Source organism: Alosa alosa, chromosome 9 (assembly GCF_017589495.1).
Source record: "Alosa alosa isolate M-15738 ecotype Scorff River chromosome 9, AALO_Geno_1.1, whole genome shotgun sequence".
Lineage (NCBI taxonomy): Eukaryota > Metazoa > Chordata > Actinopteri > Clupeiformes > Clupeidae > Alosa > Alosa alosa.
The window spans coordinates 24,398,283-24,419,109 of NC_063197.1; the positions used below are offsets into that span (position 1 = coordinate 24,398,283).

Sequence of the window (20,827 nt, forward strand, 5' to 3'; positions counted from 1 at the left end):
GTATTGGACTACACACTACATGCAGAGTGTAAACTCAGTCTCTTGCAAAACTGGTGAGTCATGTACACCTGTTTCTCAAACTTTTTCAGACCAAGGACCACTTAACCAATAAATAAAAACTCATAGACCACCTAGCTAAAAAAAACAGTAGACCTACTTCAACAGTATAGGCCTACTCACTGAACCACCTTACTTCAAGTTTCTTTATTTGTCACATGCAGTCATAGACTTGTGGGGCAGCCGTGGCCTACTGGTTAGCGCTTCGGACTTGTAACCGGAGGGTTGCCGGTTTGAACCCCGACCAGTAGGCACGGCTGAAGTGCTCTTGAGCAAGGCACCTAACCCCTCACTGCTCTTCGAGCGCTGCTGTTGTAGCAGGCAGCTCACTGCGCTGGGATTAGTGTGTGCTTCACCTCACTGTGTTCACTGTGTGCTGAGTTTGTTTCACTAATTCACAGATTGGGATAAATGCAGAGACCAAATTTCCCTCACGGGATCAAAAGAGTATATATACTTATACTATACCTACAACAAGCAGTGAAATGAACTCCTGACTCCACTCCAACTGTGCTTTCACATACGAGTGTAATAATAAGTTATAGAATAAAAGTTTAGTTTAAAACATGAATAAATAAGAAACTAAAATAAAGATAAAAAGATATACCCCCCAGACTACTCCTACCCATAAATACAATAAAACCTTGTACTACTAAAAGCTCACTAAAAGTAGAACCAGGGCTTAAAGTGCAAGGTGCATTGTGCAGTTCATGAGGGAGGTGCACGTCATGGTTTGATTCAGGAGCCTAACAGCTTGTGGATAAAAACTCCTCCTGAGTCTTTCTGTTAGACATGATACTCCTGAATCGCTTGCCTGATTTCAGTAACCGAAATAGGCTGCTGCCGGGGTGGGAGGTGTCTTTTAAAATCCTGATAGTCCTACTCCAACATCTCTTCTAATGGAGTTCGTTCAGGGATGGAAGCTTTTTTTTTTACTTATTGTTTGCACCTTGCTTATTGTGTCAGAGGATTCATATGATTTAAACTACAGTAGTGTAGCTTACATAGGCAGTGTAACAGAACTGTTTGGATTTACATACAAGATGGTTCAATATTGCAACCAACTCATCTATATTTTATTTTACGTCTGCTTGCAGACCACACTTGCGGAAACACTGATCTACAGACACCACCTACAGCAAGCCTAATCTCTTAATTGGAAAAAAAAAATCTCATAAATATTGGCTTTAAAGAGTTGGTTTGACCAAAAAAGTCCAAAGGCACACTGCTTTTTATAGTTAAAAAACCTTTAATTTAGGTGGGCTTACGCGTTTCGACAAATCATGTCTTCATGCACTGATGGTAAAACCAAAGAGCACCTGCTTTCGAGAGACATATCAGTGACGAAGCACTTCTGACAACCAACCTTTTTTGGAATTTGAAGATAGGCTCTCATAAATATTGTTTTGAATTAGGAAATAAGTTTCCACATATATAAAGAAAGTGTGAGTACATAATTACACCACAGTACTCAGAGTAAAATTTGATATTTTACTGAAAAACCCATAAACTTCACTCCCTCTCTTTCTCACACACAACACTCACACAATCAGCAAACTTTCAGTCACACATCAAAAGAATTCCCAGGACTGCAGTTTATGAAATATCAATTTAATTGTAAACTAACATCAGTTCCAAAAATATGGACACTTCAAAAATATGGACACTTCATAAAAAAAAGACAAAGAGGGAAATAAGATGTTACAACTCTGCCGCGTTTCCAACTGATTCAATGCGCCACAACAGAAAAAAAAATGGTGAAACAAACACATTTTTACTCAAGTGGTGTGGTACAAAATAATAGTTGAACCAAGGCTTAAGCACTAGCATGATTTCTGCCACAACTCAATAGGTCTGTCTAACAAATGTTACCCACAACTTCAATCTAATCAAATAATGTACATATGAGCTCTATGAGGTTTTGCAGAGGACTAGCCATCCTGTTGTTGAATGAAAGGGTTTGGAATGGCCTCCATGCCATCCTGAGGACAGATGAGCACCACGGAAGTCCCTCGACACACCACTAAGCCCAGTTGCCGAGTGTCTTCAGTCAATTTGTACTGGTCATCAGGGTCTGCATAAAAGGACAAAGGAATGTTATTGGGTTAGAGTCATTATAAGATAAAGGTAGAGCTTCTAGTCCAGTGGAAGAGGTATTTTCAAACAGATTTATTTTTTTGATTTTGACAGGAAAATTACTATTGCTATATATATCTATATAAAAAGCACACCATTTCTGATGCATGTTAAAACCTGTAATGCACATTTGACGACTAAGAACACACACACGTTTGAAAACCACGTTTGCTATGCACTGTAGCATACCGGTATTCAACTACTCAGGTTCTATGGATACACGCTCAATTAAAAACAGCTGGAGAAGAAACCGAGTTGAATGTCATGTGTCCCCCATCCTACTCACCGCGCATGTATTCGATAGTGCCATCCAATACGAGGTTTAACAAAGGGTCGAAGCCTTTCAAGACACCACTTGCTGGAATGAGAAAAGAAGGAAAACTAGATTATAAGTGTTAACCGTATAGGCTATAACTGTTAAGCAAGCCGAAAGCATTTACAGTAACCTACAAAGAGATTAGCGAGACAACTGAATTGACTTTCACGTGGAATCAAAACTGACACTGGCTATTGTTATACACGCTTGCTTACAACATGACACATTGAACATATTTACTTTAGACCTAAATGATATCACCGAAGTTTAAGCTTCTAGTCTAACTGCCTACAGTCTAAGGAAATGCAGGACTTCATAGTGATGCTAAAGCTGTGTTAAGGCTAGTTTTCTACATCACAAGTCGCTTACCTTCTCGTCCACCTTGGAATTTCACTCTGATTGGCTTATCGATGTATTTCGACAGGTCGAATATACTTTCCTTCTTCTTCTTCTCTTTGTCCTACAACAGGAATGCATGTCTGTTTACTCTCATTAAGCTGAGGTTCGGTTAACAACATTACTAGCATGCTTGCTAGCCAGCTAGCTAGCTTACTTGCTTAACACTTCGAAGTATTCCACTGCACATCACAGTAAAACATGCTTTTGAATCTCGAGATTTGTGTAACCCCGGAGTGTGTTTACAAATAATTTGTGTTTAATACAAAAATCTTAAACAATGTTGTGATTTCATTGAATTCATTCAACTACGCTAAGCAGACGCAGAACTCACCGCCATGTTCAAAATGTAAGACCGCCCCTTTTGCGAATTCAACTTTGACCCCATCGGTTCTTGTCAGGCATGAAAATCAAACCCGTCTCATAGGGCAGCATAGATTTGGCGATTTTGATATATTTTATTTGGCTAATATGTGTAAACTAAAGACGATATAGTATAGCCATTGGTGATCCTGTAGACATTATCATTACTGTAGTACCAAACAAAACGCAGTAACCTGAACATTGTAGAATACATTTGATTTTCATGTTGTGAGAAGATTTCTTGAACTTCAAACTGCATGCATTTTATTTTTTGTGAAGTGCAAGGAATGTCCTTTCATGACAGAATTATGCACAGCAAACCGATGGGTTATATTTAGCTCTTGTTTTCAAACACAGTGACCCCATTACTCAGCCAAGTAAGTTGGCAACCACGTGTGGTATAAATACCTTTGCCTGCAGTCTGTGAAAGTGGACCTCTAATATGGCTTACAAAGAGAAAGAAAGGGATAACTCTGGACTCCGTGTAGTTGGTCTTTTAGTGGCACATACCAAGACTGATGTGGGATTAGTGGACGATGTGGTGCCTGACACAGTCCTTCTTGTGGAGACAGAGTCTTTCCTAGTGAACCGAAAAAAACTGGCAGACTTCAGTCCATACTTCCGTGCCATGTTCTATGGTGGCGGTAAAGAGAGCACTAAAAGACAAATTGTGATTAAAGGAGTACACGAAGAGCAGTTCCGCATACTCATGGACTTCACTAAGACTCTTAAATTACCTCTGAATAGACAAAATGTTCTGGGAATCTTGGAGGCAGCTGACTTCCTTCAGCTGGAAAAGGCCAGACTACTTTGCTGTAAGTTCCTTGAGAGGGAGCTACACCTAAGCAACTGTTTGGGCATGATGGCATATGCTTGGCAGTTAGGCTGTCTAGGACTATATGCTGCAGCCAGAGATGTGGCCCTCACCCACCTACCTGCCATAGCATCTGACGAAGACTTCCTGTATCTCTCCAAGGAGAGCGTGGCAGATCTGCTTGCTAGTGATGACCTGTTCATACCTAGAGAGGACTTGGCCTTTGAAGTGACTTTGCGCTGGGCGACCTTTGACCCCAGCAGGGAGGATGACTTCATGGAGCTGATTGGACTAGTGCGTCCAGAGTCCCTGACTCTTCCCTACCTCACAGACCTGCTGACCCGGCTCAAAGGCTCTGACCCGAGAGCCAAGCTCATCTGCAGACTCAACAACAACATCCCCGCCAGCTGGACGGCTGGCCGCTCCATGCCTCGGGGACGCTCAAGAGAATCCCTGTTTATGATTGGTGGGCCACATGACGTTGATGCACAGCCACTGTACCAGTTCAACCCGCGTAGCAGCAGGTGGCAGTGCTGCGCTCCAATGAAGAGAAAAAACCTCACCCAGTACTCAATCGCAGCAGTAGGTAAATTGCTTTCTCTGAAAGGAGACGGGTGGTGAAAACACAGCCACTCAGCCAAACTCAGCTGAATACATTTCATCTTCATTTAATTCGCATGACTAGAAGAACAGTGGTTAGATAGATTAGATATGTTGAATTTCTGATATGCTATCACCATGACACTCACTTACACAGAGCACCTTACCTTACCTTACTATGCACAGAGAATCACAGGCTCAGTCCCTACCTCAGTCATTGCAAGCGCGTCTAGATTGATTAATCACTACTATGTGGATACTGTTTTTAGAACTGATTTAGATTAAGTGTTAGTATAATTTGTATTTTAGTATATTTAGTATATTCTTTATCTTCTACTGTCCTTATTGCTTAGTTGTGTTTTTATATTATATACTTTTAATTACTTTTTCGGCTGTTAGTGAATGTGTGTGTGTTGTCTGTATGCTACTGAGACCTTGAATTTCCCCTGGGAATAAAGTATCTATCTATCTATCTATCTATCTATCTATCTATCTATCTATCTATCTATCTATTTTACACTTCTAACTAATTGCAAAATTAATGACATCCATTTTAATAAACACTTTTGTCTTTTAGAGGACAATGTGGTGGTCACAGGGGGCTACTACCGTGAGATCGGGTGGTACAGTGTGGACTGGGTGCTGATGTACCAGTGCGGAAACCAGCGCTGGGTGGACGGACCGGCACTGCAGAAGTCCAGACACAGCCACTGCTCTGTCGGCATGGGCAACAGGCTGTATGTGCTGGGTGGCAGCATGGACGACGGAGTTGTGGACAATGTTGAGGTGCTTGTACTGGGGTCGGACGCCTGGGAGGAGGTCAGCCCCATGGTGTGTGCGGTGGAGAGAGCGGCCGTGGTCACCATGGGCTCCTGCATCTACGTGGCTTGTGGACTGGATGAGAACGGGGAGGTGTACAGTGGGATTCAGCGCTACCAGATGAAGACTGACCAATGGGACGTCGTCTTGCATTGCCCTCATCCACGGTATGTACAGGATTTCCGTTTCATAAAAATGTTGATGAGGCCCCAGAGAATTATGGACCATCTCCATTTCAGTTGGTTACAGTTGGTACTTTTCCATTTAGACTGCACAGAGTGGCTGATTTCAGAAGGCAGGATAAATGATGGCCAAGGGCTCTGATTTTGCAATGATTTAATTTTCTAGAATCAGATGTTAACTACAAAATTGCTCAATACAAGTGCAATGAGCAAGGCGGCCCTACCAGTTAGTCTAGCTCCATCATGTTTTGCATTCAGAGCGAGTGTTGTCAAGGCCGTGTGACTGTGGGCAGAAAAACTCCTAGATTTATGGTTGACTGTCCTGTACTTCCTCTTTCAGCTATGACCTTCTGGCGACAGAGCTGAATGGTGCTCTCTATCTCTTCGGAGGACAGGCCTTGCGGCTGGACATAGACACAGATGAGTGGACCTTACTGGAGGAGGAGTGTCTGGATAGGAGGTTTTTCACTGGATGTGCCACGGCCAGTGGGCAAATCTACCTATTGGGTGAGCGAAGGCTGAGGAACATTCCCAACATGGTTCTCTTTGATCCATACATTGACACTTGTATTGAGATAGATGATGCAATACCCTGTCCAGTTCCTGTACACATGGATGTGTCTCCATCCGTATGATAAACTACTAAAACACAAACCCAGAATAGTTTTTCTGACTTTAGTGGCCTCTGGCAGATTATACTCAAAAATGTTTTTATCTTGTCATGTCATTTTACCACTCCTTTTTTGTACTGCACTGCACCAAGTTTTGGGCACATATTAATGTAAAAAGATGTCAAGTACTACTCATACAAAGTTGATGGTAAGGATGTTGAATAATATTTAAACCGTTAATTTTTTGATTCATGATTTGTTTATTGTTCCATTTCATTATACATGCATAAGAAAAGTAAAATGGTGTGTTATGACTTCTCCTGCAGCAAAAAAAAAAAAAATAAGAGTATAATATGTAAGCGCTTGTTGTGCTGATGCTGTAGTTGATATATCTGTGTAAGTGATAGTGTTTGTATGGGGGTGGGTGTTGGCATGTTTGGTGTTTGTGTGTGTGTGTGATCACAGACACATAACAGGCTCTCATTGTCCATTGTTCATTAGCCTTGTTGCTGCTACTGAGCCTGCAGGTCTGGGCCTTCTATTAAAGTTAAGAAACAGCATAGCTGTGCATATATAGTATGACTTTATTTTGAATTTATTTATTGAGTTTATTGGTGTTGATAATCTACACATTGTGACATTAAATATGTGTTGTCTTCACATTGAAAATACGCTGAATTATAATTTTCTGAATGATTTTTGAATGAAAATAAGGAGATACATTAAAGCTCACAAATGCTAACCGTGTGGAACCGACCCATGGTATTTACTAGAACTTAAGACACTCAAATGCAGAAAATAGAAGTGATAATAATCCAAGAAACTGAAAATGCTGAAATCAATGGATATTTACATTGCACAATGTATCCTGTGTGTATTTTACAGTAAAATAAAGCAGTTTTCAGTGTATCACTAAAACAAATATAACAGATTTATTTATTTACTTACTTACTTATAAAAACGACCCAAAAGAAGACGTTACAGGTGGTTGTAAAAAGCACTGAACATCCAATTATCATAAAAAAGACTCTGTAATGGCAATAAAATATGTCAAAGTCTAGCAGGCTCTATGTTGTGAGGTAGGAAGGGAAAAAAACTATGCAAACACTTATTCAAATAATTAAAAAAAGTTGTCTTTTGAGTTGTCAGCAAATGCATAACAACCGTATCTTAATGTGTATTGCTTCCCTGACTAGGCAGACTTCCAAAACACCCCATTTCAATCAATGTATGTTTATTTATCTTTCACATGTAAAATACCAGTATATTACTTTAAACAAATTCACAGTCACCTAACAACTTCCAGTTCTGTACAACCTGTCCGTCACAGACACTCATAATGTAATTGTACAATTCTTTAAAAAAGCGTTTCAATTTTTCTTTTTCATCACACTACATTACATACACTACATACACCTTTACATTTTGAGTAGATCTACAGGTCTTGAATGACAAATAAAGGCAAGTAATTACAAGAGTGAAGAGCCCAAAAAGAATTACTGTAACCAGAAAATGAAACAAAACTGATATTCCTGCCATGTCTCTTTTGTCAATTTTAAAACAAATCCATTGTGTTTGAAACAGTGGAGAGACAACAAATAGTCTGTGACGAAATTAGAACACGTCTTTCTTTTGTATTATTTCCCAATATGACTGTGAACTAATGTGAAATTATGAGTGGACTTCAGTAGTAATGCATAAACCACAAAGTTAGCTCTAGGAAACCAGGATAATACATATCAACCTCTTGTTTGATCTTAGTACTATCTGGTATTGGCCATCCGGTAACTCATATTTCTTCTTTGATGGGTTAAGTTATTGAGAACACAGTTGTTGGCCAGTGAGGCAAGTTTAGAGTTCAGGGTGCCTTTCTTTTGCTCCCAACTACACTCCTCCTTCTCTTCCTCCTCTTCTTCAACATCACTCTCTTCATCGCTCCGCTCATCACGCTCCACCTTTCAAAGAGACATGGTATAGATTTAAGATTCTGTGTATCTATGTAATACTAATGTCATATGGAGGTACTGTGATTGTGAACCTGACTCACCTTGCCAAGGAAGACAAACTTGTAGACCATGCGCAGGATCAGCCAGGCCCAAAAGATATGCAGCCCTTGTAACACCAGGAGAAGGGCATTGAAGAAGTAGTAGCCAAAGAATGGGGCGAAAAAATCTAGAGAATCCACAAGTGTAGTGTAGACAATTCTACGAGAAAGAGAGAGAGAAAGAAAATGATCTACTGATAAACCTACATACAGTACATAATTCTCTCATCATAGGAGGAGAAATAAATACAAACACTCTTTCCTCCCTCACTCTGTTTTTACTCAATCAACAGAGGAGAGTAAAGTAGATCCCTAATCCCTAGTCTAATGGACATTGACTATGTGTAGGCTACACCTGTTACATACGTGAATGATTTTATGATCTTGAATGTTATTTTTAACGTCTTTCTATGCTGATTGCTGAGCTGTAATGCAAGACAAATTTCTGTGTAAATGGACATTAAAGTGTTATCTTATCTTAGCTTATACTCTCATTAAATAGGCCGATCTTGTCCATGTTTGTTATCAGCACATAAATGAATATCTCACCTAGTTGGAAAGACCACTAGCCGAGTCACCAAGAAAATCACTGCAAACATGACAAACAGCACATCACAGGTCTTTCTCCATCCACCATAGTTGAACATCTTAGCGGACTGCAATAGAAAAGTATAAACCTGCGGTTATACTTGTGAGACAAACCCTATGCTTCATTAGTAGTGTATTGTAATGAGCAAGCAGCATTCAAACATCTGCATACTAACACTAAATAGTGACACAGAATCATGGATGGGCTTAAGACGCAGGTAGGTTGAACCTAAGTTGCCAGTGACAAGTTGCCAAGTCCAAGACATTGTCCAGGCACAAAGCTCAATTTTTGCTAGTATGCAAGTCCATGTCCATCCATGTCTCTCACTATTGTGAATGTAGTTCTGTCCCGAGACGACCCGCATCTGCATGTTTCAAGTTACGTGCAAACACGCACTGGGCAACATCCTTCCAGTAATCTGACCGTAGCCTAAAGGACAGACTGAGCATATCATTTCATTTGAAGACATTCAACCTTCTCTTTGGAAATAAAATACTGAAGATAATGTGATGATTCATACAAATGTAAACAACACTCCTCACTAAAATGTCAGTGATGAAAGCTTCTCATTTCCTTCTTCCCTGTTCTGGCAGGAAGCATAAACTGGTCTAGAGAAATAATAAAATAGGCTTTGTGAGTCCCAGAGCTGGAAACAAAAAACAGAGCAGCGGTTTCAAAAGTAATATTTCCTCCTTTCAAGATATTGATCTACTACACCTTGTATAGAGGAAGAAATTCTGTTAAAAAGTGTGTCCCCTAATGTCAAACAAAACCTTTCTGCAGACCTCTAATCGGAACACTGAAAGAAATGTTCCTTAATAAAATTGGTAATAACTGGTAATAAGTTGTCTCAATAAAGAACTTCAAAACGTCAAAAATATTATAGATTCTCCTGATAAATTCTCTCAAAGAGGTACACATCGCACATTCAGATATGTCCTCACATTGATCATCAACCCCAAATCCCCCTTTTGGAGAGAGGCTGTGGGGTTTCCCCTTCTCTGACAGGTTTTGTCCTTGTCTCTCCCCAACCCTCATCACCTTTACTCCATCGGTTCCCCCTTGGCACGATGCACCTGGTTTAGCTGTCCCATGGGGGTGTGTCTTCCGCCGCTGTCACTTCCTCCTTCTAACCTTCTAATTACTGTGAACCCTCTCATCTGCCCCTTTAGTTAAAAAACAACCTTAGTCCTGAGTTCAGCTATCATACATGTGATGCAGAGCCCAATGCTAATCTAGCTAATCTAAAACATTTGAATGATTTGAGCTCTGTAACTGACAGAGAGAGAGAGAGAGAGAGAATGTGTTGCCAGTTTGGGCCTGGAGCTTTGTAATGCTGCCAGATTTTTTTTCTCCCACAGAGTGTGGCGCAGATCTACCAGGGAACCATGCCGTCTGATGTCACCAGACAGGTCATGCATACAGTATTTCAGAAACTCTAAAACAGTCAGATCAGCATCAGTGAAATATCACACAATAGTAAAGGAAACAAAATGTCTTGAAAACGGGCCTGGGGGAATAACATTCCACAACAAAGCCGGTCTGGATGCTCACAAAACCCCCTTCAGTCATATTTCCCTCCTGGTGCTCACCTCCAGAAGGAAGTCCGAGGAATCGTGGACTAACATGACTAGAGTCCCCACACGTACATAGTTAGAACAGTAGGAGAAGCCGATGAGGAAGATGGTGGCGATATGGTGAATAATCTGTTCCTTGAAATCCTGCAAGAACAATAAGTACGGACACAGAAACAATACAGGCAGCTTTAACATTTAGTCATCAGTCATCAGTACCCTACTCACACACATAAACACACTAGCTGCTGTGGTGGTTATGGGCCTGTGTTGTCTATCGACCAATTCTGTCACCACCACATATTAATTGAGTACAAGAAAAAAAGAAACCACAATTTTTGTACTTTCTCCTAACAAGATATGAGGATTGTTATCTGACATCATATATGTAGTGCTCTAGTAGTAGGTATATTATTACCATCAAACATCAGCAAATGATTCATTTGAACACCTTCAATGACCATGCAGTCCAAGAGCACCGATTATAATTATATGCTTAAATGTGGAACCCTCATTGCTAAGGAGATGTAATGTCACAGTCCATTAATCTCCTCTTTCCCTGCCTTCACGTCAACTCTTTGAACATTTAAATGCTTTTCTAAGGCTCTCAAGCATCAAAAAAGGAACAAAACGAATCCCTGTGCAAACAGAGCAAACAATGGAGGATTGGGTCCCCTGAGAGGGTGCAGCTAGAGCCTGCAGAATGGGGACACATTTCTGTTTCTTTCCCCCAAACTCCCCAAGCTCTCAGAGCACCACCTCTCCTGGAGCACACAAATACCCTTCCCTCAGCACGTCTGCTGCAGTGCCAGACATCGCTCCTCATGTAAATCAGCAAAGACAGGCCCTTTTGTAATGAGTTATAGTGGCATGGCGGAGCTGGCGGGGACAGAACATGTCTGACCAGAAACTAAATGATTTTTGAAGAAAAAGCATTAGCTAATAAATCTCTTCAAAAACAAAACAAATACATCACAGAAGGCATAGGAAGAGTGAATCAAAGCCTCAGGTAAATGTCATGCCACAACAAACAAGTTTTAAGAACCAGTCTGAAATTGGTAAGCAATGGGTTAGAAAAGTTCCCAGGCAATCAGTGCAGGTTGTCTCATGTTCATGACCTGCAAAAACCTGCATGTCAATCTTCACAGAAGTGGAAGGATATTTAACTTTTTTTTTCGTTACAAAATGACTCCTGGGAAACATGTGAACAAGAAAGGGAGAAGGTGAACAGATACACACAGTTGGTGTTGCACAACTCAACATCCATCTTGTGACTTAACTACTCATGTACAAAGTTTACAAACTAGTCAGTTAGCAGGAATAGCTTTTTCCTTGCAATTCGTTTCCCTTCACTCTCTCTTGCCCTCCTCAAGCTCTATTCACTGATGGAGTAGCACTGTCTTTAGACTGGGGATGGTGGTGGTGTGAGCACTAGGCCATCACACTTACCTTCCTCTTCACATCTACAGACACACAGAGCAGTAGGGACCAGTAGAAGCTCAACTCCAGGATGTAGTACCAGTAGTGAGCCTCGGCAACCAGCTGCAGAGAAAACATAGGAAACATTATGGAAGTCAGCTATCTGTAACTGTGGGGGGATGGGAAGAACGTCACAGTCACATACAAGCTGATGTCACTGATAAGACTGCCCACCTACGGGCAATACTTCCTGAAAGGCACGCAGCCTTTAACTCTCTTTGCATAGATAGGTATGTGGAGCCTTCCATGCATGCCCTACCTCAACATACAAACAGACTGGAGGGAGCAACCCAACCCCTGGATGCAATTTAAGAATCCGCACCTGTTTCTAACTTTGCAAGTATGTGCGTATGTTTTCGTGGATGTAGTGGGTGAGAGGATTGGAGTGGGATCAATGGAAAGGACCATTTCAAATAAATGAGTGATGTGCCACACCTGGAGAGTAATGCTTGTCTATGGAGCTCTGACCTCTGGCTCCTCATGAGGAGATGACCAGAGGAGTCTCCACCTGCTCCACTGCTGCCTGCCAATCATAACTCGTCAAGCGTGGAGGTGGGAGGGAGGAGGGAGGGAGCAGCTGTCTGAGGGCATGAGTGGGATGAGATTTCCTGACAGGAAGTTTACATTCAGATAATCTGTAATCTGTAATACCACTGCACAAGACCAACAGCAGAGGGCCTGACTCGTATAGAGCACAAACTCAAACAGTGGATGGGTCTAGTTACAGACGCCTGTGCTAAACAAAACAACATTTCAACAGGACTGACCCTAAAAACAATGGGGGGAAGTTGACACAGGTCTTACACACCCCGTAAGTTACATCCTTTAACCCTGAGGGAAGAAAACACTACAATGTTTACGATCTTGCTTAGAAAGTCAATACTATTAATCTCTGCAGTCTGTAGAAGAAGTTATTGTTTTTTATTTTCCTGTTCACGTTAGGGGTGGGGTTGAGTTAGGTGCAAAATACAATAATTGCGTGTGTGACTGTGTGTGTGTGTGTGTGTGTTGGGGGGGGGAGAGCAGAAAAACTATGCTTCCTGTGTATATAGTAATGTATATATAAGTATAAGTATATATACTCTTTTGATCCCGTGAGGGAAATTTGGTCTCTGCATTTTTCCCAATCCGTGAATTAGTGAAACACACAGCAAACACACCGTGAGGTGAAGCACACACTAATCCCGACGCAGTGAGCTGCCTGCTACAGCGGCGCTCGGGGAGCAGTGAGGGGTTAGGTGCCTTACTCAAGGGCACTTCAGCTGTGGATGTGGGCATTGGAGAGCAGTGCTCAACCACTTCCCCAGCCCACATTTTTCCCACTGGTCGGGAAACGAACCAGGAGAGCAGTGCTCAACCACTTCCCCAGCCCACATTTTTCCTACTGGTCAGGGTTCGAACCGGCAACCCTTCGGTTACAAGCCCGAAGCCCCAACCAGTAGGTCCTGCTGCCCCAAAGTGATTCAAAGGGAAAGTAAAAAGGCAAGTGGCTCACCTGTTTGGGGTACCCTTGCCAACACTCCCTGTGCTCCCAAAACCAGGGGGTCTGCAGGGGCAGAAAGACAACAAGTCACACAGTAGAGTCAGTGTTCAGCTACACGTGCAGGAGACCACATCAGTACAGATGGTAGCCGTGCAGCTGCCGAGCTATGCAAGAATCATTTATAATTTAAACACATATTTTTAACAGCAACTTAGGCAAGGCACATGTAGACATAGCGGAACACAAGAGGCTGAGGGAGGGCGTGCACAGTACTCACATCTATAAGAGAGGCAAGGCCTGCTGAGAATGCTATGAGGTAGAAGACAAACCTCCACCTGGAAATATGACAGACAGCTGTGGTTGAACCCAAACTCTAGATTTTTTTTTCATTATTTGAATATTATTATTTCTTTTTATATCTTGCAGACTAATAACCCATTACAAGATAAAACTGTGCTTTTTCTTTATCTTGTGTCATTGCTGGAAAAAAATGTCTACAAAACAAGAGCTACATATTGGGCTGTATTTTGGGCACCAGCGCATGGCGTAAAATTCGTTTTCCACCCGCGCAAAATTTAATTCGGTATTTTGTATGTTTATTTTTTAAACATTGCGCCCAGGGGTTAACTACCATTTAACAACAATTAACAACCTAGGGAGGGGCCTGGCGCGTTGTCTAAAAATCGCTATCATACACCACCTAAACCTGGTCAGAAGTCAATGGCGAGTTGTTCATATGCTATTTTAAGAGCGCATGTCAACAGTCATATTGGCAGGTGCACGCACCATCCTTCTATCATTCATGAACGCACACCAGCGCACGTCCATGCAAAGCATTACAAATTGCACGATTACAATGGGAAACATAATTAGAATAAAGATATTACGAAATACTGTACATCTCATGATGAGTAGTTATTCACCATCATTTGCAAATTGGTAATGATGGTTAGAAGTGATTAGGGGAGAGGCGAGAGACACGTATGGAGCACAGCTGAAGACGCACTGTCACGAGATATAAGCAACTCCTCTGCAGGATAAATGTTGTTTTATTCAGTCATTTGAGCAACATTAGGGTAAGTGTTGCTTTTTCCAGCCTATGTTTTCGGTGGTAACCCATTGTCAGTCAATAGTGAAAGTAACTGCATTTAACTGTCTCGTCGTTGACTGACTCCTTGGTGAAATTAGTTTCACTTTGCCAATGAGTTCAAATAATAGACGAGTGCAAATGCGTGAAGGCTATGCTAGGTTTTAGTAAAGCATGGTTTAAGAATGACTATTCCATACGGTTTTGCGAGCAGCCTCCTTCAAATGCGCCGTTGAATGCCAAATTACCGATGCATTTATTTGACATATCGCACTTTGCGCCGTTAAAGGGAATGACAGATGTCATTCTCATTGGTTTAAAATGATGTTACGCCCCAAACACACCCATATGACTGATTAAAAAACCTAGGAACACCTTGTTGCGCCATGCGCTCCACTTTTGATAACGAAACCCCTCCCAATGTGAACTGGACATCCTACTAAATTTGAATAGACTTTTGACGAGTGACGATGCTCTTTAGAATGTCATGATAGGGCCCATTGTCTCTCTAAAAAGTCATGTAGAGTGGTAGCATTGATGACTTACGAGGCCTCACAAAACTTCTTGGTGTTGCTCGGTTTATCCTGGTTGCGGCGATGGCGGAACCATGTCTCAATTTGCCTCCGAGTTAGACCACACTGCTTCACCAGGCCAAGGATGTCACTCTGCTCTCAAACAAGAGACGAGGAGTCATGAGCCCTGCGCCACACTCACCACCATGCCAAACAGCTATGTGATCATCAAAAGGTATCCTTTAAAAAACACAAAATGTAGTACATGTGGATTGACCTTTCAGGCAAACTAACAGCTGACAAAACAAAATATGCTTATTCATCAACTACATACATGTATATCATGTATGTGCATGGTTTTTATGTGAACACCTTTATGTGAACACCTTTCTCGTTTGTGCAAAGGGTTTTCAGTGTGATGCAGATAAGCAGTGGCATGGCACACCTACATTTATAGAGGAGATCTTAAATCTGAATTTCTTCAGCTTAACTTCCACTGGGCCTTTGCATGGCAAGTCATATAAGCTAGTATTATCAGTGTTTCCTTTATCTAAATGGATGAAGGTGTTGTAGACTCATAAAAAGCAGGTACTGTGAGTATAGAACATACAACTGACTAAAACCATCTCCGACACAATAGGCTTTGTGGTTTGCAAATGATCCAGGAACTACAAGATCAGACTGCTCTGAAAAAAAGTAGGCTAAGACCACTGGACGACCCTGCGTTTGTAGCAACCTACATAAGAGACACAAGTCAATAGCACGGCAGTCAGCAGAACCTTTTGCAGACTGTGTGAAGCCCTCTTTGAAGCGAAAGCAATTCCACCTGACAGAAACTCACTCATGCCTGTACTTGTAAATTCTGTGCAGCTCACTGAGGTCGGTGTATTTCCTCATAACCTCACTCTCCTTCCTGACTTGTGCTCTGGGCAGGGTGGAGACCAGATTGCATGAAGACCCAGGAGGAATAAGGGGTTTAGTGGTATTTGTGTTTGTACTGTTTTGTCTGCTCCGCTCACAATATGAACAACCCATTTCTGTTTACGCGTCCAGTTTACTGACACTCCAATCATAGTTTGACCAGTGAACACTCATATCATCAATGATCCACAGGAAATGACATCACAGCTTTGGCACCCATTGAACTGTAGATGTTACTGAGGTGAAAAACAACTTGTGTACACACAGCCCATCTGCAGAGCGTTTCACACCTCTGGGAGGGTCATGCATCCAGCCCACTGACCTGTGAAGGCTGCTGCTTTCTTTTCTTTAAGTAAAACGCCTCCAGTTTTGGGATAAAGGCAACTCGTACCCGTTGCCTGTCCCGGACACCAAAACGTCTGCTGAGTGGCAAAGCTATGACCCTGCAGGACAAAAGCAATTTGTGATATCACTAGCACACCTCCCTTTAACACGTAAAATGTCAGTTAGATCATCACCACAACTGTTAAGCCACAACCACAAACAAAATCACCCTTTTAAGGCCACAGCTATATCATTTTGAGACTTTTGAGTACTTTTAAGACTACCTATGTTTGTTTATGGGCGTCTTCTATGTTTGTGTAATTCTAGAGACTTAATTAGACAGGAGTGAGCTGACAAGGCAATCAGGCTGTCAAAGAAGGTCAGGGATGGGTTGCAGCCGAGGAGGGCTTCAGGTTACAGACCAACAGCTGCCCTCCCAGAATCACCCACAGGCTAGCCTGCTGTTCTGATGTAAACAGACCCCATCCTGACCCTAGAGTTAGCCCTTCTCATCTCAAACCGGTTAGGTGCTATCAATGCGGACATGAAGAATAACGCTGTAAAAGGAGTCCATAATAGTCTTGATCTAACTGCTTTGTAGTAGTGGTTTAGCATACTTTATCGTGGCATTATTATGGTGTCATTTCCCTGATGCAAGGTCCACTTTTTATCTGGAAACATAGTTCGGTTCACGACATGATGGTGGTTAAAATATAAGCCAGGGTATCTTATCTCTGAGCCTTGATGTTGATGAAGATATTCAACTGGAATACTATAATAGCCGCTGTTGTAAAACAGTGCATTTCTGAATGCCATAATTCACTATGGCATTCTGTTGCCATCTGATATCTGTTCCCTAACCCTGCCCAGTCTGACAGGAACAGTCTCAGAAGAATGATAAGCCTTCCAGTCAGTCGCTAAAACATTTAGTTTACACCACTTGTCTTCTTGTCTCAGTTGCACTGGCCTGTCCAGTCAAGGAACATGCCCCTGTAGCCTACCTTCACCACATGCACTGGAGGCTGGTCTGAAAAAACTTCAAACGGAGAACAATGCAACGCTCCGATGGAAGATTATGTGTAGTCAAAAATGGGACATCAAACACGACGAACAAGATAAGCTATGCCTAAAAAATGTGGTCTATAGAGGAGCTTTTAAAACAAAGGCCACTGACCTTTCAAAGACATAACGGAGGGCAATGAAGCCTAGTGCCAGAGGCAAAGTGAGAAGCAGATCACGGGGACGAGGGTACCGACTCCCTTTCTCCATCCTCTCCTCCATCCGCATGTCTTTCCACGTAATGCCTGGGGGCAGCCAGTACTCCTGTTGCCATAGCCACTGGTTCAGTAGACCCTCCATCCTACAGAGAAAGAGGGGAAAAAAGACAATTGAAAACAAATATCCATGATTTAACAAAAAAATATTTTTTAAAAAGCACACGTTGTGAGAAAGAACTCTGGGAAACACAATGGAAATATGAGGTGTCACTGGCATCAGTAAATATAATACATTTAGTTTATGAATGAAGTATGAACTCATCCTGATACACCAAACTGGTACGAGACAACTGATGAATCTTTGCTTACCAAACTTCCACGTTGAGTATCAACAGAGGCTTTCTGCTTTGTGAAGAAAAGGATCCAGACATAACTGAGTGTTTGATGTAGTTTGGCCGCTAACAGGGACTATTTCAGAACATATTCTGAAATAGGCTAGGCCTACTCCTTCCACCTTTTCTCTCATTTCTCGAATTTTAATAAACTGAAACTTTATCAACACAATGATAGAAAATCATCTATCTATAAGCTGTGACGCATGATTGCCACAACAGTCTGCTAATGCGATTATCACACAGGCTACTCCCAAAGCTTTTGGCTGTTTTGATTTTGACAACAAATATGTCCCCGGCAGAAGAACGATGTTCGGAAGCGTCTGATGTTAACTTACCCCTACGATTAGCCTACGATATCTTTGGGTTACTGCACGCGCCATGTAAACAGCAGCATCAGCACCCTTACCCAAAAACCGAATAAGAGGCCCAGAATCACAGCTCAGCACAAACTAACCAATCCTCTTTAAAACAAGAGAAATTCAGCTAACCAACTAATGTCACCTGCTCATGGCTAGACAAAATACCAAGCTAAGCAAATTAATCTGTCTGCCTTTCGACTCAAACCGCATCAATAACTTCCGTTATTTATCCAGCTGGCTAGCCCATAAACTTGCGTTAATTTACAGTTAAACCGATAATAGTGTAGCCACCATAACGCAGAAATACAGAAAATAATAATCTTTACCTCTGCTCTGCATACTCCGGTGTCCGATGATGGGGGAGAAAGGTGTGGAGGGAGAAATGAGAGGATGGGGGCAGAGACAAGGAGGATGGATGGGAGGTAGCCTACTCTGGGCGCCAAGTCAAACTGCAGAACGACAGCAGTAGGCTATGTCACCGTGGAGGAGGGCGGGGTTTGTTGATAAATCGATGGTGGCGTCGAAAATGAATTCGCAATGAAAAATCCTGTTAACCTAGGCTATGTTAGTTCAAACGTGTGCATAGCATTATGTGCAATTCAGAAAATATGGGGAACATACAGAATGCAGATGTGTGAGACTGTCCCACATAGGCCTACTGAGTGGTGCAAGCCAGATGCTTTACACATCCGCTCTGTGCAACATTTAGACAAAACCAGGAATTTTAACAAATAGTCTAAATATGCAGTTATAGGCATATCTGAAAACACAGACTGTAAGACGTAATGGTTAAGTAATATAAAAAATATTCCTTTGACGAACCATGGGCTCTGTTATTGTATCATATAGGGAATCAACGCCCTCTGCTGTACATTTGGTATACTGCGACTTCACATTCAGGAAATAGCCTATGTCAGTAGAGGATGTGTGTTGGAGAAACCAGACTGTGTATGTGTGGGGGGGGCAGTGTGAGCTGAGTAAAAAAGCTTGAGCTGTAAATTTCTCTCTAGATCTGATACATCTGGACAGTGACTGTGTGTGTGTGTGTGTAGTGTGTGTGTGTGGGTAGGTGGGGGCAATGGAAAGATTCAATGTGCTGTGTATGTGGGGGGCAGTTCTCTATAAAACAGTGATGATGTAAGTGTGTGTGTGTTGGGGAAGAAAGAATTATTCAGGGTAAAAGAATAGCAACAGCTGTACATCTTTAGTGTCAATCACTATGTAAGAAAAAGCAATGTTAAGAAAAGCAATGTTAAGAGCTTTCCGCGTGTGGCAAGAGATCCACTATCAAATTCATCACAAACTGGCCCTCCTGAACATTCCATAGATGGACCTGAGTTGCAAAACCAGATTTGTCTTGGCAGGCAAAATTTTCCCTGGAAGGTGTAGGTTTTATGGAGGTTTTGCAAGAAACAAAGAAATAAGTATACTGGGAGTGTAATAACCCCTGTGTTGATTCATCATTGTATCTTTATAGCCCATGTAATAAAAAAAAACCCAGACACTCAGACCATGGCGAACCTAGTCACATTGCAGCACACATCCAGGCAAGAACGGAAGTTATATTCAGCAAAACGAGTGGTACCCTTGTTACCTGACCATGTGTCGCTCACTCTGCAGGAGATTCATCACAGAGGCCTCCATCTGATCTGACAGTTAGCAATGAGCAATTATTTAACCTTGAACCACATGGCATGGAGTGAGGGAACAGAGTAAGCAGGGCTGATAAAGGAGGAAATGTCAAGTCTTATTCACCTGACTGAAGGTGGAGTCTACTTGTCAGGCAGAACAGCACCACTCACGTAAAAGATGCTGATAAAAATCTAACAATTCTTACTTTAAGGGGACTCTTGTTCCTAACCAGAAAATGGAAAAGTTTTTTTTTATTCATGTCTTTTTGTTTTTTATTATTATTATTACAGTTGTATTTAAAAATGCACTATGAAAAAAATCCCCTCCTCTTGAGCAACAACTTTTGGTATGATCTTCTTGGTATCAATTAATTTTCATGGAATAGTAAAGGGCATGTAAGCACACTTGTTGTTTCCTCTAGCCGTCAAGGTTATACATTAACTTCTTTGATTTGTGCTGCAAAGAAATTCTTTGAATGCATAAATGCATGAATGCATAAATCCTCCACGCTATACAACATCGACACACCATTCAGTATGTTATCAGTGCCAGCTGGTCTGGTTGGTGGTGTTTGCTTGTAGTTAGGTAGCCTGAGGCTTGGACCATAAAACCATTATGCGTCTTTCATTTATAAAATCAACACAAAAGTGCATTTTTTCCAATGTAAAATGCTCATTTAAGCCTCATTAATGAATAGGCTACATTTTGTAAATTGGAGGAATAACTTTGATACTATGTATGATGGAGTCCATACAGGAGCAGATTGATTGGGCTCATGTTTAGGCAAACTCTGAAGGGTTTACAGCTGTCTCTTTGGAGGGCCTTTACAGTGTGTATGCTTTGGCAGGCTCAGTTGCTTAGCCTAGTGGCACTTTGCCAGAGTAAGCAACTCCCTGAGAGAGAAGAGGGAGAGAGAG

The 20,827-nt window shown here is 41.7% G+C and overlaps 3 protein-coding genes across 6 annotated transcripts; 1 reads left to right on the forward strand and 2 right to left on the reverse strand.

Annotated features, from left to right (window-relative positions):
* Positions 1–1,652: 1,652 nt before the first annotated feature.
* Positions 1,653–3,916, reverse strand: lsm7 (LSM7 homolog, U6 small nuclear RNA and mRNA degradation associated). 2 transcript variants are annotated; one of them, XM_048252808.1, is made up of 4 exons: positions 3,779–3,916; positions 2,879–2,969; positions 2,480–2,551; positions 1,653–2,131 (listed from the first exon to the last, which is right to left on the reverse strand). In XM_048252808.1, the coding sequence occupies exons 1-4, from the start codon at positions 3,896–3,898 to the stop codon at positions 1,989–1,991; spliced, it is 426 nt and encodes a 141-aa protein (XP_048108765.1). In that variant the 5' UTR covers positions 3,899–3,916; the 3' UTR covers positions 1,653–1,988. The 2 variants fall into 2 exon arrangements, with proteins under 2 accessions (XP_048108765.1, XP_048108766.1); XM_048252809.1 differs by lacking the exon at positions 3,779–3,916 and adding an exon at positions 3,240–3,341.
* Positions 3,897–7,153, forward strand: LOC125300699 (kelch-like protein 23). Its single transcript, XM_048252804.1, has 3 exons — positions 3,897–4,668; positions 5,260–5,668; positions 6,024–7,153. The coding sequence occupies exons 1-3, from the start codon at positions 3,897–3,899 to the stop codon at positions 6,316–6,318; spliced, it is 1,476 nt and encodes a 491-aa protein (XP_048108761.1). The 3' UTR covers positions 6,319–7,153.
* Positions 7,154–7,201: 48 nt separating this feature from the next.
* On the reverse strand, positions 7,202–18,727 carry cers4a (ceramide synthase 4a). 3 transcript variants are annotated; one of them, XM_048252806.1, is made up of 12 exons: positions 18,605–18,727; positions 17,894–17,926; positions 17,482–17,667; positions 16,306–16,426; positions 15,097–15,215; positions 13,741–13,798; positions 13,476–13,526; positions 11,951–12,043; positions 10,520–10,648; positions 8,888–8,994; positions 8,342–8,498; positions 7,202–8,249 (listed from the first exon to the last, which is right to left on the reverse strand). In XM_048252806.1, the coding sequence occupies exons 3-12, from the start codon at positions 17,664–17,666 to the stop codon at positions 8,058–8,060; spliced, it is 1,212 nt and encodes a 403-aa protein (XP_048108763.1). In that variant the 5' UTR covers position 17,667; positions 17,894–17,926; positions 18,605–18,727; the 3' UTR covers positions 7,202–8,057. The 3 variants fall into 3 exon arrangements, with proteins under 3 accessions (XP_048108763.1, XP_048108764.1, XP_048108762.1); XM_048252807.1 differs by having other exon boundaries at positions 17,894–17,929; XM_048252805.1 differs by lacking the exon at positions 17,894–17,926.
* Positions 18,728–20,827: the final 2,100 nt, after the last annotated feature.

Coding starts and splice junctions, on each gene's coding strand:
- lsm7 (XM_048252808.1), bottom strand. CDS start 3,898: ATGGCACGGAAGTATGGACTGAAGTCTGCCAGTTTTTTTCGGTTCACT. Junction 2,970..3,778: donor CTAATCCCACATCAGTCTTG/GTATGTGCCACT, acceptor TTCCTGTTGTAG/GACAAAGAGAAGAAGAAGAA. Junction 2,552..2,878: donor ATTCCAAGGTGGACGAGAAG/GTAAGCGACTTG, acceptor TTCTCATTCCAG/CAAGTGGTGTCTTGAAAGGC.
- LOC125300699 (XM_048252804.1), top strand. CDS start 3,897: ATGTTCTATGGTGGCGGTAAAGAGAGCACTAAAAGACAAATTGTGATT. Junction 4,669..5,259: donor GTACTCAATCGCAGCAGTAG/GTAAATTGCTTT, acceptor TTTGTCTTTTAG/AGGACAATGTGGTGGTCACA. Junction 5,669..6,023: donor TTGCATTGCCCTCATCCACG/GTATGTACAGGA, acceptor TTCCTCTTTCAG/CTATGACCTTCTGGCGACAG.
- cers4a (XM_048252805.1), bottom strand. CDS start 17,666: ATGGAGGGTCTACTGAACCAGTGGCTATGGCAACAGGAGTACTGGCTG. Junction 8,995..10,519: donor CCTCGGACTTCCTTCTGGAG/GTGAGCACCAGG, acceptor TTTCTATTGCAG/TCCGCTAAGATGTTCAACTA. Junction 8,250..8,341: donor AGTTTGTCTTCCTTGGCAAG/GTGAGTCAGGTT, acceptor TCTCTTTGAAAG/GTGGAGCGTGATGAGCGGAG.